The sequence below is a fragment of the Gracilinanus agilis genome, chromosome 2 (genome assembly GCF_016433145.1).
Source record: "Gracilinanus agilis isolate LMUSP501 chromosome 2, AgileGrace, whole genome shotgun sequence".
NCBI classification, from domain to species: domain Eukaryota; kingdom Metazoa; phylum Chordata; class Mammalia; order Didelphimorphia; family Didelphidae; genus Gracilinanus; species Gracilinanus agilis.
Window position 1 is genome coordinate 128,431,403 of NC_058131.1, and position 26,402 is coordinate 128,457,804.

The 26,402-nt window shown below is 33.5% G+C and overlaps 1 protein-coding gene across 4 annotated transcripts in view; it reads left to right on the top strand.

The window, feature by feature from the left end:
* The window catches only part of PLCB4 (phospholipase C beta 4), a 160,435-nt gene that overhangs the window by 35,608 nt on the left and 98,425 nt on the right, over positions 1-26,402 (top strand). For all 4 annotated transcript variants that reach the window (XM_044663402.1, XM_044663405.1, XM_044663403.1 and 1 more), the window contains exons 5-9: positions 13,374-13,453; positions 14,570-14,623; positions 22,595-22,676; positions 23,708-23,808; positions 24,440-24,497. In XM_044663402.1, the coding sequence (XP_044519337.1) occupies positions 13,374-13,453; positions 14,570-14,623; positions 22,595-22,676; positions 23,708-23,808; positions 24,440-24,497 (375 nt within the window). The remainder of the gene's footprint in view (positions 1-13,373; positions 13,454-14,569; positions 14,624-22,594; positions 22,677-23,707; positions 23,809-24,439; positions 24,498-26,402) is intronic.

Genomic DNA, 26,402 nt, shown 5'->3' on the forward strand with positions numbered 1-26,402 from the left:
TCTCTCTCTCTCTCTCTCTCTCTCTCTCTCTCTCTCTCTCTCTCTCTCTCTCTCTCTCTCTTTATGTGTGTGTGTATTCACTTCTAGACAAGCTACTATTCTTATTCTGAAAGACTTGGCCAGGTTCTAAGCTCAGTTTTTATACTTGTTTATTCTTCTTAATACTTCATCTCATGGAGTTAAAGGGAGCTATACAACTCTAAGAAAGGATGAGAAAATTATTTGCAGATATAAAGATCGAGCAAATGGCATAAAATAGTGGTTGACAAGGAATACAGATATGGGATTCCATAATGTTATTTTTAAAGTCACTTTTCAGGATATAACTGGTTTTTAATGGAAAACTAATGGCAATATTCAAGATTTTAACCCTGGTAACTTGGCTTTCTTCCAGTGTAGATAATTATATCTGCTTACCCAAATCCTTTCTTAGTTCCTCACTAGAGAATTTAGTTTGCATTTCTCCTCCTTAAAAGTACTCTAGTTTTATATATTGGTGCCCAAATTGCAGCCACATATATCCAGGATGCTTTAGGGGGGAGTAGATGAGTGAGTGATCTTGATACCTAGTTGTGCCTGATATCATAAGAATGAAATGTACCACAGAGGCAAAACATTTGTTACACTTGGGTCTTAAATTCTAATAACATATTCCTGTGCCCATAGCTTTCCCATGAGCTATAGGAAGCGTTCAACGTAAAACATCAGCATTTAACATACATTATTCATATGCCCGTTTCATTAGTTAGAAAAGCCACTCTGCTTTCTTGTTTTTATTTTTCTTCTATCCAAATGTAACCAAGTCTATATAGTCTTTATCTCTAGTGAATTAAATAGAGTTTGGATATCTTTTTATTAAGTTTCAGGGGGCAGTGAACATCAAAGTGAAATCACGGGTTCACTGCACTTGAAACTGAGATTCATTCATCATTTTAAAAAGAAACAAAAATCTTTTATTGTAATTCTTATTATATACCAAGTTTGATTTTCCTTCATGTGGAAAAAATAAGCTATTGTTATAAGGTTCCAAATTCAAATGTTTGGATATAATTAAATAACCTCTACATTGCTTATTATACTTAGTACAAATTATAAATACCTCTTGAACTTCCCAAGTTGAACTTGCCAACCAAATTCTCTGGATAATTATATGAATTAATACCTCAGTAATAAAATAATAAAATAAATCTTATTTCTTATTATTTAAGTTGACATAACAAATCTCACTTGAGTAGTGTTGATGAAATATCAGAATTGAGTTCTACTTAGTTGTGGCAGAAGGGCTTACAAAGCCATACAGGATTATCCAAGTTGAGCAGGTCATGGTAGAGAGTCCTGACAAAAGGTGATCCACTGGAAAAGGAAAGAGTAAACCACTCCATTATCTCTGCCATGAAAACCCAGTAGACTGTGCTTATGTATGACACTGGAAGATGAACCTCTCAGGTGAGAAAGTGTCCAATATGGTAACAGGGAAGAGCAGAGGACAACGCTAAGTAACTCCATTACTAATGAAGGAACTGGATCAAAGAAAGGAAACTCAGCTGAAGATATGTCTGGTGTTGAAAGGAAAGTCATATTCTGTAAAGGTCAATATTGCAAACATACCTGGAATCTAAGATCCATTAAATAAGGTAAGCTGGATTTGGTCAAATAGGAGACAGAAAGAGTAGACACTGATATCATAGTTATTATTAAATATAAATGAAAAAGAATGGTGAATTTAATTCAGGTAATCAGGTTATTGTTTTTTGTATTTTTTTTTACTGTCAGTTAAAACTAGAACTGGAGCTGACTGTGACTTCTTTTTGCAAAATTGAGATTTAAATTGAAAAAGTTGGAAAAATGATAAATCCCTAGAGGTATGATCTAAATAATACCAATTATGAATCTTTAGTGAATATGATGAATAGATTTAAGGGATTAGATCTGGTGAAGAGAAAGCCTGAAGAACTATGGACAGAGATTTGCAATGTTGTATAGGAAACACCAAAAAGCATTGTTTTCAAAGAAAAACAAAAGGTTTTACAAAATAACTGTGTAATGAGGTTTACAAATAACTGAGGAAAGAAGAAAAGCAAAAGGTAAAGAAGGAAAGATTTGTAAAGTGAATTCATAATTTCAGAGAATAGCAGTAAGACGAGAAAATTTTCTTTAATGAGTAGTACAAAGAAATATGACAAAACAAAAGAATGAAAAGACAAGAAATCTCTTCAAGAAAGTTAGAGATAATACCACTCTGATGACATAAAGTGAAGAAGAATTAAGAAGTTGCTTAATGAGATGAAAGACTGTAAAAACTAGCAACTGGTCCCCTTACTTCCTGACAAACAGATAAGAAATGGAAGGAGTGTCCTATTTTATATTCTTATGCTTAATGCTCACTGCTGACAGCAACTGCAGCTATGAAATTAAAAGATACGTGCTCTTTGAAAAGGAAAGCTACAGCAAAACTGGGAAACATACAAAAAGCAGAGATATCATCTTACCTACAAAGGTCAATATAGTAAAAGCTATGGTTTTTCTAGTAGCAGTGTGTGACTATAGAGTTGGACCATAAGGAAAGATGAGTGCCACAGAATCAACATTTTCAAATTGTGGTGTTGGAGAAGACTTTTTAGAGTCCTTTGGACAGAATCAAATCGATCAGTGCTTAAAGAAATTAATTCAGATTATTCCCTGGAAGGTCAAATACTAAAGCTGATGCCTAAAAATTTTGGCTCCATAATGAGGAAACAGAACTTATTGGAAAAGACTTTGATCTTGGGAAAGATTGAAAGCAAAATGAAAAGGGGAACACCAGAGGGTGAGATGGATAGATAGTGTCATGGAAACAATTAACACGAGCCTGGATAAAACATCAGGAAATGATAGAAGGGTCAAAGAATCAGACACTTAGAGCAGACATCATAAACAAAGAATCCAGCCATGATTTTGTTAAGGAGATTGAGAGCTCATAAAAAGAGAGACAAAGAGTTACATTGGACTCTCTAATAGAATTCTTTGAAATCAGACCTGCAAAACAATGTTGTTTTGGGCCAATTTCTCAGCCAGAGAGATAGATTTATTAAACAGAACTGCATTTTAAAATAGTAGTAAGGTGGAATTTTAACTATTATCTGCTGAAATGTGATAATATCTGATATTTTTATTGTCCATTTTCCAGAGATATTAAAGAGCTTTGGAATGTTAAGTCTATGAAACTATACTGAGGCTGTTTCTTTCATTTCAGTAACCCATTGCCAGGGTAGCCTAAGGTCCATTAAAGAACAAATGTGTGCATAATATCTCAAATCAAGCCACCTGGGAAATTCTCTGAACCAACATGTTTCTTTATCTGTAAAATGTGTGTCATCATCTTGAACTATCTACCTTACAAAGCCCTTTTACATATAGGATTTTATAGCATTGGGTAAATTTAAGAGTTTTTTGCTGTTATATTGTGTTAGTGGATATGCAAGTAATACAAGATTTAGTTCCAATCATAAAATAATTTATAATCTACTTGTAGAGATAGTATGTATTATAAATGAGTGAAATAACTTTAATGAGAAAAGTACCAAGATTAGTTCATAAATAACTCAAGGTTTAGGTTCATACCAATATATATTGCAAATTTAGAGAAGAAAAAAAGATCAATGTGTGGTGGGATTACATGGTAGTCAATATGGAGGATATGGGTTGTCAGTTTGACTTTGAAGGAAGTATAAAGTTTACATTATTAGAGATGAGTAGAGAGGGCATTTCCAAAGGTAGAAGTGAGTAAGTCATACATAGAGATTCTAAAAGGTAGCTTGGTTACAGTCAAGGATCTTTTTTGAGGTTTAATAAGAAATATCATTAGTTAAATAAACTATGATCATTTAATTCCCCATAACTTATACTTTGCTGATTATTTCAGCAATTATATTGCTAAAACATACAGTTATCTGGTTAAAGATGAATACCATCAGTCAATAGGAAACAGGAAAGTTTTGAACAGGAGAGAGATATGATAAAAGTTGTGGGGAAAATCAATCAGATACTGATGTATAACAGAACTAGAAAGAAGATGGATTTCAAGAGACCTGACAAATAGGTTCTATTATGGGAAAAGCATCATATCAGGCACCGAAAAAGATAGAAAATTACTTAAAACATCATCCCTTCTTACTCTCTAGGAACTTAGCTATCATAGTACAATAATCTAGGTGAATTATTAAAACATTTCAACTAGAGACATGGCATGACTATTAGAAATGACTACACTAACCCTTGTTCCACTTTTTCTTTAAACCTCAAAACCCATATTTACAAAGTAATGTGGCCAGGGGGAAGCTAGGTGGCTCACTGAATAGAGAATCCTTTTAAAGATGGGAGATGGAATTAAATGTGGCCTCTGACACTTCTTAGCAGTATGATCCTGGGCAAGTCACTTAATCTCCACTGCCTAGTCCTTACTGCTCTTCTGCCTTGAAACCAATATACAGTATGGATTCTAAGACCAAAGATAAGGGTTTAAAAAGCAAAACAAAATAAAACAAAAAATCAAAATAATATAGTCACCCCTATACCCAGTTTAAATGTAGACTGGCCACTAATTAATTGAAATGTCTTCACCAAACCTTCATCCTTCAAAATTATAAATGTCACATTTCTCTAAGCTTTTCAGGTAAAGAGATTTACAGAATTAGTTGTCTTTTCCATTTCAACTGTGGCCATATTAAGTCTGTAAAAATAGCATTATTAATAATGAAGAGATGAGTCAATGAGTGTATTGTCTTATATTCATCAGCTTTTAAAGCCCAGTCCTTCTTTCAGTAGGTGGTAACCTCTTTGCTAAATAATGATAATTGGACTCATTTGTTTTATTGCTAGGTTCAATTTGGAAGCTATTCATTAAATTGCTTTGTTTTTCATGACCTTGATCCTAGACAAAATTGTGAAGCAAAAGAAGCTGTTTTTCCTAGCCTCCTACTCCCACTTAAAGGTTTTCTTTTATCTGCTAAGCCTTCCCTTCCTTTCCAGGTTTTTTATCTCCCTTACTCTAAAATACCCCATTACAGTGTTTCACTATACTTTCTTATGTCTCTACATTATCCCCTATTTTCTCCTCCTTTCCTCATCAAAACTACTAACCTACTAAACTAAACTAAAACTAACTACTAAAACTACTAAACAAAACAAAACAAAAAAAACTACTAACCCCCTAGACTAGCTAGTTAGTTGTTAAGCAGTGAATTGACTAAGATTTGAATGATTGACAGGTACCTAATATATTAAATTTTTCCAGGGTTATTTGTATTTTAATGTCATATTTATATATTAAATAGTTTTTAATTATATAATTATGGAATCTTATGTTAAAGTAAACTTCATCTAAACCCTACCAAAATCATATCCAGCAGTTCATTTTAGTTCAGCAAATACTAAGTACTTACTATGAGTAAGACAATATGCTTGGTATTAGCTTTCAGAGCTAAAACAATGAAAAACAGGAGCATATTCTATTTCTTTGCATTTAAACAACATCACAAGACTCTCTGTAATTAACTGTCCAAAGGAGTAATATGAATGATAACTGTTTAAATAATTAAGGAAAAGAGGTGAGATCTATGTGTACCCTAAGTGGAAGCAGTTAAGAAGCCTATTGAATAGAGCAGTGGACTTAGTTTTAGGAAGACCTGAATTCAAATCTTATTCTCAGAAAATCACTAGCTAACTTCTCAGCTTCAACTTTACATCTCTACAGCAGGGATAATAATAACAACTACATCACAGAATTCTTGCGAGGATCAAACATGGAAATTATATATTTCATGTGTTTTTCAACCCTTAAAATACAAACTAAATGTCATCTATTAGTTTTGTTTTTAATAATGTTATTAAAATAAGAAAGGAAGGCCTCCTGGAAGACATGAAGAGGAGCTGCGATGTGAAAGATAAATACAATTTAGATGAGCAGAGAGGAGAGGAAAGAACATTCCAGTCTGAGGGGAAAGTATGTACAAAGCATTGGACCATGAAGTAATAACAAAATAACAAAGAAATTATTATTACCTGAAGAGAGAATTTGTTCTGGGTGACCATGGAAAGCTTTGCAGAAATAAGCAGTTTAGAGTTTAGCTAGTAGGTAGTAGGAGGATTTTCGGTATATCTGTGAATGCAGTATATTGCAGGAGACCAGTTAAGAGGTTGTTGAAATGGTTCATATGTGTAAAAAAAAATAAAGATGAGAATGAGGATATGAACTCAAAGCTGAGAACTTAATCTATTATGACATCTGACATTAGTCTTTCAGTGGCATTAGTCACAATAATCTTTTTTGTTTTTATTTTGAATATTTTCCCATAGTTACGTATTTCATGTTCTTTCCCTCTCGCCCAAACCCTCTAGCCCCCCTTAGCTGACACGCAATTCCACTGGGTTTTACATGTATCATTGATCAAGACCTAATTCCATATTATTGATAATTGGACTAGAGTTATTGTTGAGAGTCACAATAATCTAAAAAGGGATAATAACTCTTATTCATTTAGAGTAAAGATCAAAATAAACATTTTAATTGACTTCAGAAGAAAAAGAAATAGTTCATATGTGGGATGGTGAAGGTCCAGACTAAAACAGTGACAGTATAAATAGAAAGGAGCTGATAAATATGAATAAACACTTTAAGAGAAGGAATCACAATTTTCTGATGCTAGATAGGGATATACTTATAGGATAAAGGAGAGGGAATAAAGGATGTTTCAGTATTTTCAGCTCCAATGATTAAGATAATTAGTAATATGTATAAGGAAAAAGAATAATTGGAAAGGGAAGCTAGTCTGGGCAGAAAAATGATGTTCCCAGCAATATTACTACATGAAATGAAGAACTCAAGATAGTATAGACATGGAAGATAATTTGGGAGTGCTGATGATATAAAGATTAAGAAAATGAATGAATCTCCAGTCTCAAGGAGCTTGCTACTTAATGGCACTAACAGAGCAAGGCTGTATGTGATTGTATTCTCAAAGAGACAATAGCTGAAGTGAACAATTCCTCCTGTAGGAATTCAGACTCTCAAAAATAATGATGATTCTGTCCTTCACTTTAAAGTGTTTTAAGCTTTGTAAAATACTATCCTTGTAACAACACTGGTAGGTCCTACAAGTCATATTATTTTTATTATTATTACTATTATTCCCCATTTTCCTTATGAGGGGAAACAGGCTCACTAAGGTTGACTCATTTACTCAAGGTCACTCCACTAGAAAGTATCACATATATTCTTCTGTATGTAAGCGCATCCCTTTTCATTATCATCTCCCTACCTATCACCTCAATTTATATATTTTTTGCTTTCTTCTTTTGAGGGTTCAGAGTGAATATAAATCTTGATATATAGTTTTTTCTCTAAATTAACCAGATTCATTCTTAAGTTAATCTGCCTCTTAGAAATCCTCACTCAGAAACCTTGAACTAGATTAGAAGAGCTTTGACAACTCTTTCCAAGGTGTAAATCTTTTCCATCAAGAAACAGATTTCGTTTAGTGCAGATGGAGTGAGAAGCTTTCCACGGCCAACTCACTCTCACAAGTCATCAGCATTGAGTAGTTCTGAACTTGCAAAGTCATTGTGGACTTTTAAATGGGCATTACTAAATCACTGACACTATGAAGGTGATAGTATCCATTCCTCTTTTATGGTTCCTTCACAAGGCTAGCAACACTAATCCAAAAGGTAAAATATGAAGTCAGGAGGGGTTGAAAACTCCTTGTTGGCCATTCTTTTCTCCTCAGTGTTTGAAGGTGAGAATACCTTGTTTCTTGGACCACAATGTGCCAGTAAATGGTCTTGCTTTTTCAGAAAACTTTTACCCTCCTTACAATTATCATTCAAAACATTGATGGGCTTAATCAGAAGTTTACTATATTTCTGATGGCTCATATCTACTGTTCTCTTCCAAAAAAATTTTGTGTATTGTAGATACTAAAAAAAAAATCATTGAGGTTCACTCTATTTTTTTTGTATTACTAAATTCCTAGATAAGAGGAATGCAGCTTTAATTTAGTTGGAGTAAAACCATAAATATGAGTATTTTATTTAGGGGCCTCTGGAAAAGGAGTTTTTATTAACCTTAAATCTCTACTAAATTTCACCAGGGGTTTAGTGTCTACTGTCAGGCTGATATAAGGTGAAATTCATTTGGATATAGCAGTTTAGGGAGCAAATGGAAAGAGACAGACAGAGAGAACTGGCATTGTACTGTATGAAGTCCTGGAGATACAAATATAAGCAAATAAGACAATCTATCTCTCAAAGAAGCTTACGTTCTCATGGAGGAAGACAAAAATAGAGGAGAACAAAAAATGTGGAGAGGAGGTATGGATGTGGTAAAAACAATCATGTTTCTGGCCATGATGAAGTGAAAGCTCACCTATTGGAACTCAGTGTCCCAAAGATAGAATCTGAGTTTCTAGGCTTGCGGTGAGTAGGAGGGAATGATTGCCCTAGTGGTATGGAGAGATCCCCAAAGCTCAAAGGTAGCATTAATATTTAACACCAAGCCCAAATGAATGACAAAATTGGCAAAAGCAGAAAAGACAAAGGAGGGAGCAGATTTTTCGGGAAAAGTAATTCTGTCTTGAATATTTTGAGTTTCAGGTGCCAATAGGAAAAGCAGTTGGAGATGTCCTGTGGGTTGATTAATGTGTGTGTTTGAAAGAAGCTCAATGGAAAGGTCAAGACTCCATATGTAGATTTGAGAGTCATCTGCATAGAGATAATAGCTGAAACTGTATGAGTTAATGATATAATCAAGGAACACAATGTAAGGAGATGAGAGAAGATGGCCCAGGACAACCTTTATTATAATAATACTTTGGATTAATTTTTATACCTTAAAAAGCATTTACCCCAATGTCTTATGAGGATTATCCCAATTTATAGATGGCAAAACTAAAGCTCAGAAGTGAAGATTAAAGGGTGAGAAAGAGGAACCAGTGAAAAACACAACAGAGAAGCATGTGATGAATTTAGAGAATACTAAGAGAATACAACTTTCCAAAAAATAAGACAAGAGGGGGGGCAGCTGGGTAGCTCAGTGGATTGGGAGCCAGGCCTAGAGACGGGAGGTCCTAGGTTCAAATCCGGCCTCAGACACTTCCCAGCTGTGTGACCCTGGGCAAGTCACTTGACCCCCATTGCCTACCCTTACCACTCTTCCACCTATGAGTCAATGCACAGAAGTTAAGGGCTTAAAATAAAATAAATAAATAAATAAATAAATAAAAAAGACAAGAGGATATCCAGAAGGTAGCTGTTGTTAATAGTGTAAAATGCCTTAAAGGGGCCAGGGAGGATGAGGGCTGAGATAAAACCTACATGACTTTGGGAAAATAAAATTCTTTGCTTCAGTTATCAGTTTCCTTGGTAAAATAAGAGGGTTGAAATAGATTATCTCTTAAGTTCCTTTTCAGCTTTGAATCTCATGATTCTATGCTTCTATTATTTAGCAATAAGGTACCTCCTGGAGAGTCATCTCTAAGTTTTCATTTTGTCTAGTTGCTGATCTGCATTTGTAGAGAAAGTTGCCTCATTGGGAGTTCTCTAGGTCAGTAAAATTATAGGTCTGGTGCCTCTCTCCTCATCCCACCAAAACCAAAATAACATAAGGATGAAAAGCATATTTGTTGATGACCTCCAAAAGAACTTTCCAGGGACAAGATCATTGACTCCTGTCTGATTGAAGAAGTTGTCTGCAGAGATCATTCATTCCTCATTCAATTGCCCTTCAATAACAAATGGGGTCACAAAGGTTCTTAAGTGACTGAAAAAGCCTGAACAACAAAAAGAATGCCAAGGCCAAGGAACAATAAGTAGAGGCAGTTTAGAGAGATTCTAGTATATCTGGAGAGTATCCAATCTTGTTAATCTCTTTTGTTATAGAATCTACTCAGAAAACACAAGGAATAAAGCATAGCCAATTCTCAGAGTTGTTAATGAGGAATAATGAGCTATGTATGCTGAGGCTGTTTGTGGACAGAAAGCTAAGTGAAAAGTAGACATAAAGATGATTTAGACCAAAAATCCATTTATGAGGGGAAAAGGGAGTTTTTTCCTATTAAATTATTTAGATAATCTAGGTCACCTGAATTGATTAGGTTATGTCTTGGCTTTCTATTTCATTCAGCTTGCTCAGACTCAGAAGCCAAGCACTGAGGCATATTCCTTATGTATCCTATTCATATAGCATCACTATCCTGCAGATGTGAATACCTGACATCTTTCAGGACTAATTGTTCAAATTAGGTGCCATCCTGAGGTTTTTACAACATTTCATTGAAACATTCTGTGAATTCAGGTGATTCACATCCTTGTTTATTTTCAGAAATTCCAAAGAGACATCTGTGTGAAATTTTCATGTTTCTGTGAGTTCAGAAAGGAAAAATTATTCATCATCCATTTTACTAACAATATAACATTGGCAAAGAACACTAGGGTTCTGCTGACATCTGCTGGCATTTTACCAGATTATTTTAAAAAAAGAAAAGAAAAGAAAGAAAAGACTCCAATAATTTGTTGAGATTTTACTATTATTTTCTTTCTAAAGTAGGTTTCATATTCATTTGACAAGAGATAGGGAGAAGCTACAATGAGGATGAGTTGAAGAGATTATGATAGACAATGAAAAGGTTTATGTCTATATAACATGATCTAAATGAAATAGAAAGTCACAGGAAAGTAAAGCATCTGTTTTTCTTATGATCTTTTCATAGGTTCTGTCACAATCTAGTTGTTATCTGACTTCAAGAAAATTCCTTCCATAGGCCTCAATTTCATCAGCTGAGAACAAAGGCTAATAGCTGGCTTCATCTTTGCATTCCCAATGTTCAGCATAGGCATAAGTCATAGAGTAAACATTTATTAAATATTAGTTTAACTGAACTAAATCTGTAAAATTATGTAGTTCAAATTGATCAGACCCTTTATCTTGAAAATATCAATGCCATTTAGTTATATACCTTCTCAGTCACAAAATTAAAGAGCCATTACTAAATTAAAAGATCTCTAAAACCTCCTCCAGTTATGAAAGTGTTATAGTCCTCTAGCCACTTCAAGTTAGTTTGAATTAGATTCTATAATCATAATCCAAAAAAAAGTTAGGAAAGTTTTGTTTGGGGAGGAGAATTGATTAGAGGGAGCAAAGGTAGCTGTCTTCAAATATTTAAAGAGCTGCCCTATGGAAGGAAGAATTAAAATTATTATTAGCACCAGAAAAACAGAACTAAGAGCAATAGATGTCAGCTACAAAAAGGAAAATTTGGTTTAAATTTAAAGAAAAGATTTGCCAACAATTAGAGCTATCTCAAAGCAGGATAAGATGCTTTGGGAGGGAATAGATTTCCTCTCTTTGGTAACTGTAAAGCAAAATCTGGACAGTTATTTCTGAGGTATGTTGTAGTGGGAATTCTTTTTTATTTAGAAACTAGACGTACCACTAAGGTCCTCTGACCTGTCAAGTTCTGTGATTCTAGGATTTTTTAAAAGTATGCTGAAAATCTAGCCCTTGTGTCATTTGAATGTTAATTAACCTTTTATAGGAGTGACTGAATTACAAGGAACAGAAAGAACAAGTGAATGAGTCCAAAACTTGAAAAATTTCAAAAGGAAACTAATAGATATATTTATATTCATTTTAGAAGATGCAACATACCTTTAAATTGAGAAAAAGACCTCCCTTTTACTACTTAACAGATTAGATGGGCGTTTATATATTTACAGGGAAGCTTCATGGACCTGCAGTTAGTGAGGTCAATAAGGTAGTACTCATTGGTCCCCAGTTTTTCATATTAAGTTTGACATGGGAAGTGAAGTATGATGATGAAACATTTTGGAGCTGTTTTACCTTTTATTCATTTCTCCTATCTCGTAATCCAAATGACTATACACAGTTTGTTCAAGCTCTCCATACTGTTTAGCATGAGTGCTTCCCTGCCCATATACCATGAATTTAGGGTTTTCATTTAAGATCTTTTAGATTTTTCTGCATTTTGTAAGCCTGATCAGAGGAAAATACCTATTTTATGTCCTTCAACTTCTCTCCAAATGATGCTGATAGTGATATGTTGAGAAGGAAGGAAGGAAGGAAGGGAGGGAGGGAGGAAAGGAGGAAAAAGGGAAGGAAGGAAGGAAGGAAGGAAGGAAGGAAGGAAGGAAGGAAGGAAGGAAGGAAGGAAGGAAGGAAGGAAAGAAGGAAGGGATGAATGGAAGGAAGGAAGCAAGCAAGCAAGATGAAAGGAATAAAGGCAGGCAGGCATGGAGGGACAGAAGGAGAGAGGGCGAGGGAGAGAGAGAAGCAGTAGTACTTTTTTTCTTAGGGGTTTATGACATTAAGTACACTTAATGTCATAAACTCATGAATAATTTTCACTTTTCAAGTTGAATAGATTCAAAACTCTTCCTCTTCTGAGGGTAAAATAATGACCATTCACATTGCTTATTATTGAAAATTATTTCCATTGGCTTGGTCCATGATACATTTTAATCCATAACCCATAACCATTTGACTAAATAACATTTTACTAAGGGTTAGGTTATTTCCCCAGGCTCACATGTGTAGCTTCCTTTGACGTCAATAAGAGCCATGTGCATGAGCCTAAAGGCAAAAGTTGGTCTTGGCTCCTAGATTGGCACTTACTAGTATAATGGTCTACATAGATCGAAATCCCTTTAAGGCCATATATAACCTTTCCACTGTTTTCTTAGTAAATCTATGAGGTAATGGATGAACTGCTGCTGAAGACTGAATTCTTATACAGAAAGTATGTAAGCAAGCACCCAGTACTATTAGCTTCTAGACTAGATCAGTGAAATATTTTTTCTTTTAAAGGCTCTTCAGGGAAAGAAAGGCAGGTAGACTTTTAGCATACTGTTAGATTGGGATAAGATCCCATAACAAAACTGGTCTGCCTTGGTGTTTCAAGAGATTATTCATTTTCTAAACTGGGAATGCTTAAATATGTCATCACTTATTGTATAATGTTGTTTTGGAATGACTAAGATTGCCAGCAACTGAAAGAAGGGCTTGTATTTATTCAAGCTGTAAAAAGAGTAGCTAATAAATCTATCAGAGGGCAGCTTTCCATTGTTGGCAACCTGCTGTTTAATGATAGTACAGATGCCACATTTATCTGGCTCGAAAGAATGAAAACTAAAACCTCTGTTTATTAAAGAATGAAATATGAAGGTGTAGAATGTAAAAAGAGTTGGAGGCAAGGGATTATAGAAGTGTTATTTAAGTTAGTTCCTGAGAAAGAGATAAAAATCTTATTCTAGGAACATTAAAATCACCTTTTTTTTCCTTTGAGTTCCCTCATTAAGAAAATGTTTTTTCTTTTTTCTTTCAGCAATGGGTAGAAGGGTTAAGAGCCATCATACATAATTTTAGAGCTAACAATGTTAGTCCAATGACATGCCTCAAGAAACAGTAAGTACTTTTTCTGATTGTTTTTATTTTAAAATTTGAGAATTCTATTTATCATATATACATGTATATAACATATACATGTATAATATATGCATATATATGTTAAGAGAGAGACGCATATATTGTTCTTGGTTCTTGGTTGTCATCAAATAAATGGTCAAAGTTGGTAATGAGATCATCTTTTATGTCTAGCCTGAGTTCTATTTCCCTTATTGCTCCAAGCTTGAACTGTGAAAGTGGAGTTTACTAATATGGTAGTTACAAATGAACATTATAAAAGCACATTTTGAAGCTTTTTTACCTGGTTTAATTAAATTTGTGTAGCACAAATTTTTTTCAAAGGGCAATGTCCAGTGTTTAGAGAATGACTGGAAAACTCGCTTGCCCAGAATTCTCTGAGGATTTTTAGCAGCTCTTTTGTACATGTGTAGATTTTTTTCATAGATACTTCTAATAACTGCCTCTGAACACCTGGGAAAAGTCCTTTTTTACTTGCAACTGATGCGAAATTGGAGCTTAGAAAAAGAAAGACTATCAGAATAGACATTGCTAGCACCTTCCTGTTTGACAAGGCATGAGGAAAAGGCCAGTCCCTTGGCCCTTTGCCTTTTCACTGTTGCTGCCTTGCTAATCCTCAACCTTGTGTCACCTCTACCTTCCACCCTCTCTATTCACAAGCTGCCAAGCTGGGTAAAGTTTCTCATTATAGAGAATCAAGAATGTTTTGCCACTCTGACAATGGCATATGACAGAGGTTTGCAGCCATCCTACACCTCCAGCAGAAACACAAAACTACTTAGAGAAGTCAATTCAGTGTTAGAGCTAAACTATTCAATTGTACTACCAATGGTCCATGACAGAATAATGAAATTTAAAAAAAAAACAAAACAAGAAAATGACAAGGTACTTAACAAACTCTATCAATGCATGTTGTTTTATCTGAATGTCAAATTCTCCAATTAATATGATACAATTTTAATCTTTGATTTTCAGAGGAAATGAGTTTCTTTGAATATGCACTAATTGCTATTTATTTTTCATAATTATAACACAAGATCAAATAGATTGAGATTAGTTTCATAAAGAAACAATTAACCATATTTTCCTGAATTTCAGCTGGATGAAATTGGCATTTATGACAAATACAAATGGTAAAATTCCAGTTAGGAGGTAAGTAAATAATTTATGTCTACTTTCTATATCATTATTTTTAACAGGAGGCAGTGTGTTAATACTTTTTACATTTGATGCATCTAAAGTAATAGTTGAATATTCATTTAAATAATTACCTTTGTAAAGTATTTCATTTTCTAAAATACTTTATCATAACAACAACTTTTCATGAAAATTCTTTATTTCTAGAATTTTATCTTCAGTCTAGAATGGATAGAGTTAAATCAAAACTTTGATGAAATAAGGAACATGGAAAAATATGGCTTTATTTCAGACTTCAAAGAACTAGATTTAGTAGGAATTAGACTTTAAAAAAACTCTTCAACATAAGGAGGAAGCAATGGACTCAAGCATCCCACAGCAACCTCATGTTGCTCATGTATATTGGCAAAGACTTTCCTAACCATCAGTAGTATACTGTCTCCAGGAAATATCCCGTACCTGTACCTACACTAATCCTGTAAAAAGTTGGAAGAGCAAGGAGTTGCTGCTTTCTCTTTGGGTCATATTTTGTTGTTGACTACTATCCAGCTGTTTCATGTGATCTCAGATAAACACAAGGCCCTTCCAAAAATAAAAATAAACAAAAACAAGGGTATAAGATAGATGGAATCCAGAGAGTAGTTTGACCCCAGGTCCTAGGGTAGTTTTAAGAGTTAGAATGGAATAGGTGAATGTAAAACCCTACTTTTTTTCTCTTGCAAATCAGAGCATCTCAGAAGCATTCTTTATGAACTTCATCACAAAAACCACATATGAAAATTCACTCTACTCTTTCTTGAATTTTATCTTTATATGGACAGTTTAGTCTTCAGAATTGACAATTAAGTCAAAACTTTAATGAAATAAGGAACACAGAAATCTGTCCTCATTTCAGATTTCAAAGAACTAGGTTTAGTATGACAAACTTTTTTTTTGACTCATCAGCAGAAGGAGTATTCATTTCTTTTCTTTGTATTTATTTTGAAGGTGGTAATGGAGGCCTGGGGGTGACCATAAGCTTGCATATATTAGGGATAGATCTTCTCTGAATTTTAGTAGCTAAAGAAAATTGTTTGGATCTGTGGCAACCCCATTCCAGGGTAAGCCCAGGAATATGTTTTCAATCCAAATCCTAGAATTAACTCTTTCCCATGAAACCAACCTGCTATTTTGGTAGATTTCAATGCTGAAGATGATACTTCACAGTAGCTTAGCAGAAGGAGAATCCTAGAACTAGCATAAAGATGACCCTTCTGATGACAAATGGAATAAATAACATTATTTTAATTTTAAAATGTATGTATCTGTTCACCTAGGAAAAAAGTAATAGACTCCTAAGTGTATGAAACTTATGATTAGTGGTTCAATGAATCTCAATACATGTTTCTAGTGAAATTTCATAGCTATATTATTCCCATAAACCCAGCTGCAGCTTTCTCAGCTTGCACTGAATAAAAGATCTTATGTTATATGGAAGTTCAGAAATACCCTGGAATCTTAGGTTCTCCCAGATTTCTATATATCATTGTTTGTTGAATAAAATCATTTACCAAATAAATTTTCTGACCCACAACACCATCAGTCTCCTTCTGTATTTTAGCCCCAGTCAGTAGGCTCATTTCCAGAAGTGAATAGGATCAGAGGGCAATAAAATCTTAAATTGGAAAGGAATTTAGCAATCAACAAAACTAATGTAAATCATTTTACAAATGAGGAAACCAAAGCTCAGGAAAACCATATGACTTGTCTAAGGTTAATTATTATTATTTAATTAGTTAGGTTGGGGCATTATTTGCCTTATTATATACTTCTCTTCTAAGTCCCCTTTATACAAATAGATCTGTGGCCAATTTATTCCATTCTATTCCATTATTCAGCTAATAGGACTCTCCTATCTTTTTCTAAACCTCTGTCTATATTAAAGTACCTATTCCTATTCATAGGCCATTCATATACAATCCTGTTTTAACAGGCAATCCTGACTCTTAATTTGAATATATGTGTGTGTGTGTGTTTTCTATTACCTCCACTTCCCAACATATAACTTCAATCCAGAGAGGCATAACAAAAACTAACCTAAATAGTTACTGAAAACAACAGAAAATAAAGCATTCCAAGATCATAGTTCCCAACCTTTTCAAAGAAAGGTGGAAGATGAATTCTTATTTCTCTTGTTCAGGAACAAATGTTTTGTAATTACACAGCATTCTTTTCAGTTTTGGTTGTTTTTCTTTGCATTTCCATTGCCATAACCATTGTATATATAATTTTTCTAGTTCTCCTTACTTTTACTTTTCATTGGTTTGTCATTATACTTTCTGTATTCTTAATATTCGTTGTTTCTTAGAGCATTGTATTATTCTATTACATTTATGTACTAGAATTTGTTTCACCAAACTTTAGTTCACAGACATCTACTTTGCTTCTTTGCTACCAAAGAAAGTTTTGGGAGCAGTGAGGTAGCTCAATGGATAGAAAGCGAGGTCTGGAGACAGCAAGACCTGGGTTCAAATATGACCTCAGACACTATCTAGCTGTGGGACTCTGGGCAAGTCACTTAACCCAAATTGTCTAACTCCTAATGATCTTCTGCCTTGGAACCAATACACAGTATTGATTCTAAGAGAGAAGGTAAGGGTTAAAAAAAGAAATATTGCTGTTAATATTTTTGTGTGTATAAAGATACTTGATTATACTCACATTTTTGTATGTGTATTAATATAAATGTATATGGTACATTTCTGAACATCTTTGATGTTCTTAGAGTATTTACCTAGCAGTAGAATCACTAGATCAAAGAAATAACCTTTAATTTTTAAAATAGTTTTTTAAATATATAATGATTATATTAGCTTTATTCCCCTGTTTTCACTTTAAAGTAGTTAAGTAACATGAATTAACTTCCATAATGCATTATTACTTGAATGATCTTCTGTTTTTCTTATGTGAGTATATCTTCTACCCCTGTGAAATGAAGTCACTCTATGCCTTAGTAGGTAATATTCATGAGTTGCTCTGATGTATGAAATTATGTTCAGAACTTCTGGCTCTGATACTCTCTGAATCCAGCAAGGCTCTTCCTAGGATTATATTAATCTGGACTCTAGTGAAATCTTTTTCAGTGCAATGGTTAACAGAATTTGTCTTCCACCTGTATATCTTCAGGAAATACAGAATATCTCCACACAGCAATGAGACATTAGGGGAAACAGAGGGTAGTCTTAGAATGGGGAAGGACTTTACTGGAGAGATAAAGAGAAAATAAAGAAAATGTAAAGAAAGACAGGAAAACTATTTGCTTGCTGTCTTTTTCTTTCTTTCAAGTTCTCATCTTGCAATGAACTCCTTGCTTGGCAAATGCACATTAGGAATTTTCTGTTCATTTTACTTAACCTGCAAGTGAATGTTTTATGTCTACTTTATAAGTCTAAGAAAATAAACTCATATTTAATGGCAGTTTTTGTTGAGAACATTTTAGTTAATCTTTATTTCATTCAAAATACTTTGGTCATTTGAGTCATGGCAGTATAACTGTTTAGTATATCCCAGTATCCTGTATCTATTGCCAAATACACAGTACATTTTTTATTTTAAATCAATATTGAAAGAGTTATCTAAACTTTGGAGAGAAAAATCATATTGTGAAGTTCAGAAATGCAATTCAGGTCTACATTAGGTCCTTTACTAAATGCAGCTTCCAAAACAAGGTTTGTTCCAGAGTTTTAAATAAGGAGAAGCAAATGGGTTGTGAGCTTGTGGTCTAAGTACTTATTAATTAACTATTCTGATTTCATTGACAACAGATATCTTCTCATTCTCATTATTGTGCAGGGTCTAGAGACTTTGGTGATTCATGTGTGATTATGGTTAATTTTTTTGCTGGGCTATTCCTATATATAATCATCATTATCTTTTAAAAGGAAATAACTAAGGTATTTTGGCATCTACAACAGAGCTATGTAATCTTGGCTCATGGCTTTTGATGAACTGTTCATGCCAATATTAACAGGTGCTTGACACAGGACATCTGTTCTTTGGGGGGAGGGAAATGGAGAGGAGAGAGGAGTTTATTGGAGTTGATGGAGGATTTTTACTAGGCCAGAAATTGTGGATGGATCTTCCGGTGTATAATCTGCCAAGAGTTTGGTGGAAATGTTAGTGAATGCTATCATAGCTATGAAAAGTAAACAATTTTAAAATGTCACTTCAGTTATGATTTAAAAAATGCTAATTTTTATGATCTATAAATGGAGCTATTAGTATGTTTTACATAATTTTTGCAAGGGAACTAAAACTAAGAATCATGATACAGATTAGAAATGGCTTATGGCTCTAGACCTAATGGTGCAAGGGCCATATTATCTAGAAAGTCAAGAAACTGACAGATTAAGGAGTCTTGAAATCTTGCTTCTCATGACTCTTTTATAACTCTCCTCATAGGAATCACATATATAGTGTTTTTTATTCTTCTTTCTCTCAGTCAAGGTCTCTATCTTTGGCTGTCTATCTCTTTGTTTCTACTTTCAGCAACATGAAATCATAGTACTTGTACTTCTCAGAGTACTTTTAGCTCTACTTAGCTTTTAAAGACATTCTTTATCTCTGCCTTTCCCCAATCTGTATAAGCTGGTTTTGAGGAAAGAGTGAGAGCCAGCAGCTGAGAAATGGGCTGAGGAATGTATCATAATGAACACTTCTGACATTTGCCTCTAATTCTTTTTCACCATCACTTGCTTCTCTTTGGGGAAGAACTAGGGGAAAAGATGATGATGCACACTAGTAGCCAAAGCAGAAGAGTTGCCTTCTTAGGCACTCTCTAAAAGGAGATTGTTTTGTGGTATCCCCTCTTGGTATATGTTGGTGTCTGATGGCTCCATAAAAACTAGTTCTATGTTTCTATAAGCATGAGAAGGGATGACTATTTTGGTAGGATGGAAACCTCTTGAGGATAGATTCCTGTTCCTCTTATATTTTATATGCAGAGCACCTAGGCATCTAACACCTTAATAAATGCCTATTGATTAAATAGTTGATGACTGCCAATTAATCCAAGGCTGCATAACATATTCAACATTATCTCAGTTTAGCTATAGCACCCAAGATTTTAGATTTTTCTAAAAAAACCCTTTTTTTATTTTCTTTTTTAGTCTTGGCCAAGATTGATTAGTCATTAAATCATTTGATATTTAGTGTATGATCACAGAGTGTGTTAGGAATTCCTAGTCAGAGGCCTTATGGTACTGTGGAAAAGCATGGTAGACTTGAGATCAGAGTACCTAGTCCTGCCTCTTATTAGCTATATGACCTTTAGTCAAATCATGACTTCTTTGGGGTTCACTTTCTTCAACTATGAACTGAAAGGGTTGAATATCTCAATAATCCCTTCCACATATAAATAGATGATCTTATGATGAGTCCCAAAATTTTCTGAAGTAACTAAAACATATACATTTAAAATTTGGAGGCCCATATAAATCTAATTTTATCATAATTAAATGATTTCAATGATTTATGTCCACTGAGAAAATGGTGGGGAATTTTGGAATCATGGCAATGTACTCTCTAGAAATATGGCCTGGCACCTAGTTTCTTTGTGTCATAAAGGCACATCTCTATCTTTGTGTGTACATCCATAAATGAGAATGAAGAACTATGGCCTCACCACTGATTATATTGTATTCATAAATGATTATTACTATCCACATTAAATACATTAAAATCAATCCCTTGAAGAATCTTTGAATCCCAGTGGAAACAGGAATGTTTTGTATGAATGCTCAATAAATCTCTACAAAGTACATTCCTCCCCATCTATTTTGGGAAATTTGAGTCCAGAGCTGGTGTCCACTCTCACATTCAGTAACATTAACACGTTGTTAGCGCTTGTAGTAGGAGGTTTTCACACTCTTTATTGTGGATGCCTGTTTCATCATGAATGTCTGAGCTGTATGAAAGGCCCAGAGGTTAGTAGAGGTCATTAAAAACCCTTTTGTACTCACAAGGAAAATAGTTCCCTGGCTTGGATGTCAAGCCTACTGTTCCCAAATGGAATTAAGCCTTTGCTCTGAATTGAGGATAGACTTAAAAAAAAGAAGTTGAAGAGTTAACAAGCTCTTATTAGATAATCTAAAGTACATCCTCTTATAATTAGTTAATGAAAGCCCTTTGAGAAGCTGATGTAGCTGCAGAGTACAACTTTTCAATGTGTGAAATATAATTCTTTGACATCCTTACTGCATTTTGAGTCTCAATCAAAAAATTCATAATATGATATGTGTTTTTTATGTATCTAACACCATCAGGAAATTATTACACTAATATGCCAACCCATAAAATTTTCTTCTTACCTACATCAGTCACTAGAGCTGAGTGTGCAGTGGTTTGCTCACATATAGCTTAACTGTGGCATAAAAGCTCTAATAAATATTATTGAACAGTTACCAACAGATTAATAGATGAACTAATCCTAGATAAACCTCATTGGTAGAGAGACAGAATAGCCTAGGGATTTCATGTTGAACTGGAAAAGCACTTAACAAAAAATCGTCCCTTCTTTGGAAACATAAAACTAGCCTGTGCCTCAACACTATTACCTTCCACAGGATGTCATAATTTTATTATTTTTTAATCTAAGTTAAGTACATTAGTACTACTGCTAAAAGCCACTATCTTCCTTTGTAATCATCAGTGCAATTCTACAAATCTTCATTAAGCTTTTCCTTTGTGCTTCCCATCTTCCATTAAATACCAATTCATTTCAGCATATTTTTAATTTTTTTAATTCTTAATTTAACACCTTCCCCACCCACCAACATACTCCAGAATCCAGTGATACTGATTTCCTTGTTGTTCCATTGACATTCCATTTCCAGTTCTGGGCATTTTCACTACCTGACACCCATGCTTCAAATTCTCTCCTTCCTTATCTCTACCTCCTGGCTTTCTTAAAATCTCACTTTTTAGAGAAAGACTTTCCTGATCCCATGTAATTCTAGTGCTTTCCCTCAGTTGTTTTTTTTTCCTCCAATTTGTCCTGTATATGACTTGTTTATACATAATTGTTTGCATGTTATCTCCCTTATTAGATTAAGTTCTTTGAAAGTGGAACCTAGCTTTCCCCCTTATTTTAATCCCCACCAATTAATATATTCCCATCATATTAGTCATCGTTTATTTTTAAAAATTGGTTAGCAGTCATTATTAATTTTAATATTATTATTAATCATTATTTATTGACTGACTACGCATATTTCCCCTACCCACCTTCCCAACCACACTTTAAAAACAGAAAGACAAAATCCAGTAACACCCTTTTAATAAACATTTACTAACCCCCTTATAAGGCATTATGGTATATGCTGAGAAATGCAAAGACAAAAACAAAGCAGAGAAAAGTGCCTTATAGAGATCATCTTAAAAATAAGGAAGCCCAGTCCAAGACGAAATATTTGTCCAAGGTCAAATAGGGTAGCTGATAACAGAGTCAGCAATAAAAATAACCTTTTCAGGGCTAAACTACTATTTTCAGTTTAGGAAGTCTTTTGCATCTTCTGTTCTTCATTTTACCTACTTCCAGAAGGAACATTTCTCTTGGAGGGAAGATTTATTTCAGTTTTTCTCCTAAGCTGAGACAAAAAAGCTAGTAGAGCATATAGAGATTTAGGCTTGGATTCAGGAAGATCTGAATTCATATATTAATTCTGATACTACTTGTGTAATCACAAGCAAGTCATTTATCACCTCTCTGGACCCATTTCCTTATCCTTGAAGTTGATATAATGCTGCATCATAAGGTCATTGTAACAGTTAAATGACATAATGCATGATAAGTGCTTTGAAAACATTAAAATATTAAATGAATGTCAGTTGTGGTATATCACTGTTAAGTATGTTGGGGAAGTAAAACTTGTTGGGATTTGTTTGGCAAGTAAAAAAGTAAACATATGAAAATAACAATATTTCCATTTTATTTCTCCCTTTCTATAGTATTACTAGAACTTTTGCATCAGGTAAAACAGAAAAGGTGATTTTTCAAGCACTTAAGGAGCTAGGTCTTCCCAGTGGAAAGGTATTTATTAAGTTATTTTAATAATGTCTTGCTAACTCTCTTATTTTTAATAATATAAATGTACCATGAATTAAGTAAGTTGTGGCAGACATCTGACTCTGCATGAAACTTTTCTATCATGAAAAAAAAATTTAAAAAAACAAATGAGAATTGAATGATTTGCATCTTGGCACACTCTAGAAGGTTTAACATAAACATTTTAAAATTCAGAGAGGACTATTTCATTCTATTTGTTCTCTTATCCATGTTAAGAAAATTAAGTTAAAAATATCTTTTTGACTTAGAGAAGAGATTTTTGCTACAAAATGTAAAGCTAACCATCAACACGTTTAACAGAAGAATTAAGTAAATTTTCTTGTATTTTGAAAGCTATTTTATAGAACCTTGAATGTAACAGATCTTTCTGTTATCAGTGTGCCCTAGGGCACAAGATCTTTCTCCATATAACTCCCTATTTCTTTCTGTAACCTTTCACATAAAAGAGAATCAAGCTTTTTTTTTTATTATTGCTGATGACAAAGTGAATGAATGTCATTGTTGCTGCTTACGCAATTTTGCTCAAAATTAAACTAAACAAAGAAAATTAACTTTTTATATTTTCCTAAAGTGCTTTTTCTTGCTTTGATAAAAATATCAAAAGAAAAAATAACAAAATAGTGGCCTCAATTTACTTTTTTTCCCCCACCTATCAAGAAGCACTGGTTAGGGAACAAAAGTTTCTCCTTGTTCTTTCATGTTTCTTTCAGATGCATTTGAGAAAGCTCCAACAAATGCCTGCAGTTAGTATGACAAAGTAAAAAGCCTAAGCTCTTTACTTTTAGACTCCTAAATTCTAATGAAGACAGCTCTCACACTCTGTCTAATTACTGTTGAGATGCTCTTGTTGGTTTTACCTGTTGGGCTGGGGCCAGGCAGAATCAATATGTGCAAAGGCCTTGACATGCCCATAGTAGCAACTTACTATCTCTTCTCAGACCTTCTAATAAGAAATTACCACTGAATGAATAATCCAAATCTGCATTTCTTTCCAGAATGATGAAATCGAACCTGCAGCATTTACTTATGAAAAGTTTTATGAACTAACACAAAAAATTTGTCCTCGGACTGACATAGAGGACCTCTTTAGAAAAATGTAAGTTGTTTTTTTTATGGAGAATGACTTGAGCTATATCATTCTCATTTTAGGTTTTTCTCATATTTTTTGTCCCAACATTTCAGTGCATATGAATAGAGTATCCAGCCATGCCTGTTACTATCATGTCCTACAATAGCAGGCAAGGTCAGGGTTATGTTTCCTCCCTTAATTTATTAATGTAAAAGTTCACTCCATGTTTTTGAGAAACTTTTACATAAGTTAAAGGAAGCACCTGGAACTTTTTTTCTTGCATTGGCTTTACTAACTCCCTTTAATTTTAACCTGCTCTTTTAGGTTATTAACACATTTTGTAAACTAACTAGATTCAGTATGGAGTCTTATTATGTTATTGGAAAGTTCATTCATTCAGAATTATCTAAAGTGGATGACTTACATGTTGTTTTTGAATTAACAGCTTTTAAATATATACTAAGGAAAAAAATAACAAAAGTCTTGACTGTGATGCTCATGGGGGTTTTTCTTACAAAGTGTCTTTGGCCTTTATAAGAATGCGCAATTACTTAGAAAATAGGTTTAGCAAGTATCATCAACAAATGTCAACATGTAAATCGTACCTACTATAGCATCATATACGGAAACTTACTTTTTCTAATAAATTTCTTTTCAGCAATGGAGACAAAACTGATTATTTAACGGTAGACCAATTAGTGAGCTTTCTAAATGAAGTAAGCTTTTTCATACATTAACTACCATAAAGTCTGTCTGCAGTGGCTTGCTTCTTCCAGTTTCCTCATTGCATGCATCATGCCATCATTGGCTTTGCTTCTGACCTGCTGATCTTTCCATTATGGCCTCCTCCAGGTGCAAAAATCAGCTGCAACTCTGTGTGTTCTTGTGCTTTCTGTGTGTTGGCTTTGCCAGTTGCTTTTTGCTGATTACTTGCTGTGGTGTGTAGCTATTATTGTGTCTATGAATTTTTATAATATTATGTCCATTTAATTAAACATGTTGGTGTTCTAAGATATTATTATAATGTATTGAAATTTTTGTATTGATCCTTTTAGATAGAAAATGATTAGTTAATGGCACTGTAGTTTGATTCTCCATTGCTAATTTTTTTCTCACTATTGATGCATGGATTGGGAATTTCTTTTTTTTTTCTTTTTGTTTTTTTTTAGTAGATTGCATGTAAGGATGTGTAGAGTAGAATGAAATATTTTTATAACAGATTTAAAGGATTATTAGATTTCCTCATTCTGCCATTGTACAAAAGAGGATAACTGAATTTTAAGTATGTTTCTTTCTTACTTTTGCATTGTCCAAACTAATTTTGAGTCAGAATCACTTAAGACACAGTTTTAACTCAATTTACTTGAAAACAGGAGAATAAAGTATAATAAAAGCAAGTGAATACTCCAGTTTTTGTACCACCTATATTTTATCTCCATATCCTTCACATTTCCATTTTTTATAGAAACCACTTAGAATTTTTCATATTGTCTAGAGAAGGAGAGCAATGCATTTTTTGGTTTAAAGATTATATGTATATATACACACACATATATATATGTACACTCATATATAAGTATATATTATATATATATATATATTTGTATATGTTTAAATACATGATAGTCAAGTCACCATTACAAAAAAAACTGAAGACCAGCTTACAGAGTAATCCTTCAATAAGTCATAACAGAAAGGGGATAGGAAATAGATTAATAGATTATCAGTATTAAATATCTCACTGCCACTGCCCTGTCTTCTTTTCACTATAGGTTTTCGGTGGCTTCATATTTTATTTATATTTGTATTTTAGGAATTACGTTCATCAAGGCTTGAATATAAATAATATCAAGAAAAATTCTGTTTAAATTATTTTAATTATTTAATTCAGTATCTATTTTACTTTAAATCTTTTTTGAGTTGTTATATGCTCTACTCTTTCTTGGTCATGCATATATGCTGAGCTTACAATCTTTACCCAGGTATTATCCACATTCTTATATTGTAGATAATAGAAAAGTAGATTGCTTGGAATGTTTTTTCATCAATATATTCTAACATTATATTTATCATATTCTGTTCTTGCATTTTAATCATTAATAAAGTACTGTTAAAGTGGGCCAAGAAATACCTTTCCTTGTGATAAGTAGACAATAGGATGGAAAAGAGGAGATCTGTGATGTCTGTTTACTTAATGCTTTTGGAAAAATGTACTCCATGCATATGTGGTGAATGTAGCTTCAAAGCAATGACTAAACATTTCTTATATCTTACTTAGAACTGCATGCTTCTCAATAAGAAAATTTACTAATGTTGTAAGTACTGAATCAACTTTCCAAGAGCCCTTATCATTGTAAGATTTTTTGCTTTGCTTTTTCTTTTGGTATGTTTAAATTTTTTAAAATTCCAAGATATAAAACAACTTTAAAAACATACATTCTAGTATTCTACTTATTTGGTAGACTTCCTTCTAGTATTCTATAATAATGTCTAAATCTATTTACTTTTTTTAAACATTCTCTCTCCTTTTCTTTCACGTGATTCCTGCAGAAAGAAAGGAAACACCTTTTCTTTGACTAATGGGAATGATGGATTCAGTTTAGTGCCAACCTTTCTCTGGT